Source organism: Atta cephalotes (assembly GCF_000143395.1).
Source record: "Atta cephalotes unplaced genomic scaffold scaffold00041, whole genome shotgun sequence".
In the NCBI taxonomy this organism is placed as follows: Eukaryota; Metazoa; Arthropoda; class Insecta; order Hymenoptera; family Formicidae; genus Atta; species Atta cephalotes.
Window position 1 is genome coordinate 716,389 of NW_012130105.1, and position 7,917 is coordinate 724,305.

The 7,917-nt window shown below is 28.4% G+C and overlaps 1 protein-coding gene across 1 annotated transcript; it reads right to left on the reverse strand.

Annotated features, from left to right (window-relative positions):
- Positions 1-1,405: 1,405 nt before the first annotated feature.
- Positions 1,406-4,080, reverse strand: LOC105622163 (elongation of very long chain fatty acids protein AAEL008004-like). Its single transcript, XM_012203593.1, has 5 exons — positions 3,987-4,080; positions 2,825-3,096; positions 2,290-2,473; positions 1,810-1,931; positions 1,406-1,660 (listed from the first exon to the last, which is right to left on the reverse strand). The coding sequence occupies exons 1-5, from the start codon at positions 4,078-4,080 to the stop codon at positions 1,406-1,408; spliced, it is 927 nt and encodes a 308-aa protein (XP_012058983.1).
- Between the last annotated feature and the right edge of the window lie 3,837 nt (positions 4,081-7,917).

Below are 7,917 nucleotides of genomic sequence, written 5' to 3' on the forward strand. Positions count from 1 at the left end.
TCTTTTTTGTAGAAGCGCTATTAACGCTGTCGCTATTAGATTAATATAATGCGTGGTCTACAATGGGCAATAGTGGATTAGAAAAGAGTAGACGTAGAAATCGACCAATCAATTGATTAGTTCCTCACGTTCAATTTTGCGTCTATTTTTCTCGTACAATAAATTTTTTAAATATACCTATTGATTAGCTATAGGATAAAGAGGTCCAAGATCCTATCTGTCTTGCACTTAATTAATATGCTTGAAAAATTCGTAAGATAAAAAAACGAACGTATACAATATTGGTCTTACTCAAGTTGACATCAATTTTTATGCATAAAATTTAACACTTTATATTTATTTGTTTACACAAATATTTTAAATAATGAAATATTTCAAAATAGATTTTTTAAATAACTTAAATAATGAATAGAAATAATAAAAAAATGTGTAACTACTGATTAGGATATAAAGTATTATAAAAGATAATCATTTATATAATCGATAATTGTTCAAATAACCGGTTATTTTGAAGTAACTGTTATAATCGTTCATAAAAAATAATCATTTAGCTCATCCCTAGATCTCACACATGCGGATATTTAGATATCTCTTGAATATCTAAGATCATGAATATCACAAGATTATCGCGATATCCCAATATGACGTCCATTGGACATCTCTAAGATAAAATGTGTTGTGTGGGTTCATACACACGTATTATACGAGTACTCATTCAGGTAGTATAAAAGTTTGCAGTAACATTGCTGCAATGTTCACATAGTTACTGCAAATTACTTAACTAAATGTTGAACATCGCAATGTTTTTGCAATTGTTGAAATGATTTATGTTGTATAGAAAGTAAAAAAAAAGATAAATCATTTATTACTATTATTTAAAACATGTAACTGTGTTACTATTAACATTATAAAGGAAATTAACATTATGAGGAAATGTAACATCATTAATTATTCATTATTAAAAAGAATAATTATATAACAAGATATTTTTCAAAAATAATGGTAACAAATAACAATAAACAAGTTAATTTTATAAAATAACTTTCCCAACTCTGATTATATTCTTAATGACTTAGCTATTTGATATAATTTTGTTATCGCAAAAGAAGATACGTAATGAGTGGATCGCTTTCGTTTATAAATTAAAAAAATAAAAAATAAAAGTTTAAAAATTCAATTGTCAAATAGTCAGATGTGTTCAATTTTCGCGAATATCTAGACGTTTCTACATTTTTTAATTTACATTTTGTCTTTTTTATGTGCGTTTGAACATCTCAGCAGGAAACATATTATAGTCGTGATACGTCGACTATAATAGCGGGATAGAGACTGCAATACGATTCAAGTAAAATAGTAGTGACCATCTCATTGCAATCGCATCGTTTCCTTCCTCGGCTGCACCCATTTAATCGCTTTTCCCTTTTCCATTCGGCATCCCGTCGCTCACTTTCTCCACGACGCCATTCGCTTTAGCCGAGTTCTGAATCGACGGTACTGCGCCATTTTCCTTCTTGGAAGTATAAGCATTATTGTAGAAGTCCGAAAACAGGAAATAGAAAAATATCGAGTTCGGCAACACCACAATGACCGACCATTTCGGATAGTTGCAGTCGTAGAACAACAATTGGCAATTGTGTAGGAAAGCCACACAGAATTGGGACTATCAAACAAAAATTGCCATAAGTATAAATAATTAGTCAACTAGAAATAAATGATTAAAATAGATTCAGTAAAAATTAAAAGAGATTTGGTAAAAGAAATAGATTTGAAAAGTAGCTTCGATTAAGTATTACTTTATTTGCTTCGTACCATTTGTAGAGTAGTAATGTACTTCTTCCACCAGAGATACCGTTTTTGCAGATTGTGAGGTAGCAATGCTGCCAGGAGATAATAAGTGTACATAATAATATGCACGAAGCTATTTATAATTCCTGCAAGGAAAAATGTCGAATTATAAGTTATATATATATTTATGATTTTAATCTGATCCAATGAAAATCTGATGAATTAAATTTTCAATGGAAAAGTGCACGCAAAAAACGATTTCATTGAAGGATCTAAAATTTTGGTAGATACAAATCTGAAAATAATTTTATTTAATCATCAAACTAATTATGTTAGAAATTAAAAAATGATAAGCAATAATGCAAAAAATATTGATATTTTATCAACAAAATTATTTCGACGATCTAACAAAATTTTAGATCAACAAAATTGTTTTCTTCGCGTGTACAAATGAAAAAAATCAGAACAAAAGATTTTAAATTATTATATTATTTTTTAACGTACCTACAAAAACGCCATGACCACCGGGATAATACTTTGTAGCACCCCACGATACCATTGGCATCACAGTGTGATGGTACATATGAAGAAACGTAATTTGCTTATCCTTCTTGCGCAATACGAAGAATACTGTGTCGAGAAGTTCTGTAAGTTTCGCCAGAAAGTAAATGTAAACGCCTCTTGCGACCTATAACGATATCGTGCAGAAAGTAGATAAATTCCATACAGCATTCCTTATTCGAAGGATGTCACATTGACGTCACAACGTCGTTAATATTGTAACGTCCACGCAACGTTTTTTAAATGAGATATACTTTGTGGAATGACAGATATTCTTTTTTTTTATCATACTAAAAAAATTTAATTACGATATTCACATCGTCTCGAATAAATGAGAATATTTCACATTTAAATCGGGAAGATAAATAGCATATAGAGATCTTTTAAGTTATGCGTAAAACAACGTAAAATGTCAGAAGATAAATTATAGTTAATTGAAAACTTAAGAATATATATTTAGTATTTAACATTTACGTACTCTTAGAGGATACGGTTTGTATGAAAAATCCACCCCCTCGCATGTCAAGCTGTAATTATAGAAAACTATGGCTTCCAAGCCTTCTTTAAATAACCATGTACTAAGAAGAATCTGCAAAAAGTTATAAACGACTAGAATGTTTTTTAATTGATACGGCTTTCGGTGCTCCATGTTTCTCGGACCCCATGACAATACAAAATAAAGATAGCCGATCAAGATACTAAGACCAGGTACGGGCGATGATATGAGAAACCAGTCCCTAGTTCGAGGATCTGAAAAAAAATTATATATAATAAAAGCAAATTATTCATTATAAAAGAAGAATATCTTGAATTTTATGCTCGATTTTATCAATTCATTTTCAAATTTTATCAAACTTTTTCTATTTGTATTTATTCCTGTAGTTCTTAAACTTTAGCCAATTGAGAAAAATTAATAGAAATCCAATATGAATTATCTAAATAAATAATATTATGAATTATATAATTAAATAATTATAACTCAGTTATACACACTCAGTTATAAAACAAGACAAACAATTTGATACAATTCTATCTTTGAACTTCTATTATAAATTTCGATATTTCTTTTATTATTATTAAATAATGTACAATTTTATTATATACATTCCATTCTTCTTCCTTGTTATTAAATAATAATAAATAATTAAAAGGAGAGAGAGAGAGCAAGGAGAACGCATTGTTTATGGTATTAGATCTTAATTTTTGAAAACAGATTTTTATGTGATTACAAAATAAATATTCTATAATTTTAAATTTCTTTAATAGATTTAAAAGGTTCAATTGCTTGTAATTTTAAATTCTTTTAATAGATTTTCTTTTGTAATTCCAAATTACATATGTATTCATACAATACTGACTTACAAGAGATGTTTTAAAGACATTGCGAGGATATTAAGGATGTTTTCAGAATTCTTCGGATAAAGTGTGTAGTTATTCACAGTTACAAGATTAATAAATAAAAGAAAATTAAATTATCCTTATAAAATTAAAGGATAATAAAATAAGAAAAATATCATTATAGTATTAATAAAATAAACGGATATATATTAAGAAGAATAATTATATATTATTCTGTGATATCTCAATAATCAGAATTTTTTTGAATGCACTCTCGTGTAACAGAACTCGTGTGAACTTACCAGATAAGTCGTGAAATAGAAATTGCCAGTATCGCACTACAGAGTTGTTATAGATGTTAGACATCCTGTCAATCGGTGACACAGTGACGTTCATTTTGAAGTTAACTGAAAACATTTTACGAATCTCTTTATTTTACAAATATTAAGTTCTCTAGTTATCTCTATAGTTATGATAAATTCATTTAATAAACTCTTGTTCATTTAAAAGATCGTACATAAAAAGAAAATTAAAATAATTTATATGGCAATATTTAAAGAGTCTACGCTTTAGTTTCTATGATAGATATGATAAATATGAACTAACATATTTATCATTTATGGGTCGAAGAAAGTTTATCGTCGCGTCGTATATGCAAAGTATGCTAAGTTTTACTATAAACACCATCTATTTTTATAGCGCTTGTGTTTGCAAAACGTCGAATTCATCATGAAAACAAATTCTTACTTTTATATCGTCATTAAACTCGCGAAGCCCTAATTAGGTTAACATAGCATTTCCTTGCGCAAGATGTACGATTTATTGATTGCTGAAATCCACATCTTTTCGAAAAAATCTGCTTGTATGAACCGGTTCACACACATCCGGAATGATCCAATATGGCGGAAAAATCAAAATGGCGGAAAAAAGCACAACACCCATTCATTTTCACAGCCTTTAATAATAGATCGTAGCATTACTACTTGCTGAATGGCAATGTTATACTATTGAAAAAATATGTGTAATCACGTATGTTTAACGTAATTACTAGTTTTTATGTGATATTGAGAATGTGACAACGAATTTATTTATCTGTACATTAACTAGACATGCGTCAATTGATTTCAGCGTTCTTTCATATACGAACTGTTCCTTAAACTTTATAGAGACTATGAAATATTTTTGAAATTTTTATTTATATGTCAATTTACTAATTGATTACTGATCAGCGCTACATTTTGTAAATGTAATTACATCAACTTATATATATATATATATATATATTATTCACACCTCACTTTTATTGATAAATACACGCATTTAACATATAATTCACGTTACATACCCTATAAAATCTCTGCAGAAAAAAATATTTATCAATAAAAGTGAAATAAAAATATGGAACATAATATAGACTATACACATACATATTTATTCCACTTTAAGAAACTTTTGTTTTGTTTATGTAATTATTACATACAAATTCATAATCGTTTATCGAAACTGCACACAATATGTTGTTCCATATGTTCTATGCCATCAAAATGATATGCCGTGATACTCTTATAAGTACATTTCAATGATCGTCATTATAGTGCACAAAAATTTAATAATGCTATTCCTTCGCTTCTTAAATTAGTCCGACACACTTTCGCACTTATGATTCGACGTATATTAAGCTCCTTCTGATTATTAATACTATTAGTATCATTATCTGCCTCGAGAGAATTGCGATTTGTAAATTTGTACAACTTTCTCACAACGCGAAACTAAGTAGAAGCGCTGGTGCAAGCGGACGATCGACTGCACATCGGACTTTTCACTGGAGAGTGAGAGCGGAGACCCGAAAAAAAAAAAGACCGGTATGATTATTGCAATGGTTCGACAACAAGTAAATAGCAATATCTTGATTAAGTATAATTCCACTACGCACAAACGATCTCCATTTAGAAGAAGTTATCCTTCAGACAGATACCTATAGATATAGTGAATCAACAAGTTCAAACGATGATAAGCATCAGTCCAAATTTTCCTTTTCAGTTTTTAACCATGATGTTTTTCATTGTCTAATTATATGAAATACACAAGTATGTAAAAGTAAATTATTAAATATAGTAAATTATAATACACATTCTTTTATTCTTTCTATTAATCTTTGTGAACAATTATGAAATCTCAATGTTTGCTTATAAAAATGAATACAATTAATATTACACTATTTCTGTTATACTTAAATCTCTCGATACATACAATTGTCAAAATATGCGATGATAATTATTTATGAAGTAAACGCAACGAGAGAATCAATCGGCACATAGTAGTCTAATAATAGCTAACTAGAAAATCTTTCAGTCATAATATTCTTGAGGCTTCCACAGATGCTTTCTATCTAGATCCTTTCTTGGAATGCCAACATTTCGTGAACCTTGCAGTCCACTTTATCAGGGAACGACCCGGAAAAATAGCTCAGTATCAGGCTGCTCCTCGCTCTGGCATTCCAAGAATAGAACTGAACACGGAGGAAACTCGCGAAACGCATAATCTTTATATTTCAGTCATAATATAAGTTTCCGAAGTGCATCACGTAGAGACAAATTTTTTTTCAACAAATTTTCTTTGTTATAACAAAAAATTATTTTTCTGTCATTTATCTATCTATTTCTTCAGAATATGCACGCATGATCTTTCATAAAAATCTTTTTCCTATTACGCATTAGAAGTACAGTTTTCAAATAATCTAAATAGTATCTAAATCACATCAATATCTCCGTGAGTTTTGAGTGTGGTAAGTTAAAAGGATCCTAAAACCGTCTATATTACTGATTAAATTATAATTTTTGTATAATCATTACTTTTTTCTCTTTTACAGATTTGAAAATTCTTTTTCAGTTAAATTATTTAAACAATTAAAATATACGCATTAATAGCGTCTGTAAGATGAAGTTTATGCCAATTATTAAATTTCGAAATTGAGACCTTCTTTATCAATTCTTAGTTCTTATTTCTTTATCAATGACCAGAACTGTCACGTCGTAACATTTGCTTCATATAAAAGCTGTGCAATCTATACTTACGAAATAATAGTTCACAGACTAGTAGTTTGCATGAAGAAACAATATGAAGTTTTTAAAATTGGATTTAGATCTAATTAAAATATAATTGTTATACAAAAATTTTTGCGTATGTGTGACGTGAGTGAGATATTGATGTAGTGATGGATCAATGACATGTATAATATCTGTGTGTAAGTACCATTTTCAATATGACAAATCATTTTTAGGGTCCTCTTAACTGTCGTATCGTTATAAACATCTCTTTGTGTCACTCATTATTATGAAAATTCAAAGCAATAATTAGCAAAAAGAAATTTTAGAATAGTATATCTATATCATAATTGATATCTTGATCTAAATTGATCTACATTATCCAATTATTGCCGAATCATAATAGACACTACGAGACGTTAATATGTATACATCGTGACAACGCTTTTTCATGAATGCCGCTCTCTTTTCTTACCTAAAAGAAAAGGAATTGTGATTTATGAAAATCGTGAAATTGTAAAATTTCGCCTCGTTTCTATTTTGCAAAATCAAACATTACATCAATTGTATAATGGCTCCTGAGAGAGATCGGCCGATACACTTATAATTATTAAAATTCTTACATAATATCTTCATTTTAGAAGTTTTAGTGCTCATCAGCTCAGATTTACAATTTAGTTTCGCAAACTTACTCTTTTTTAACTATCATTATCTAATTTAATTTCTCTTTCTCTCTTTTTTCTCTCATTTCATAATTTATTGAATGCATCATTTGTTACGAATTGTAAATAATTCTCGTAAACATTAGCTTGTAACATGGCACAGATAATTTAAAAATTGATGTAAATAATTATGTAATAAGTGATTATAAGGAAATAAACTTATAAAAAACAATATTTTTGTTATTACTTTTGTTACAGTTCTTTTGTAAAGTTATTATATTTCATTGAATGTGTCACACTAAATTCTTCGCCATTACTTCTTTGATTTCTAATCTTATATTCTAGTGGTAATGCAAATTAAATGAGCTAATATATTAAAAGCATAACAACATTAAATAATAATAATTTTTGTAAACAATTAGAGTAAAAAATTATTTAAAAAATTGATTACATTTAATAGACGCACAAACCATCGATTTTAAAATATTTATTCTATTTGTAACATTTACCATTTCTTCTATTCTCTT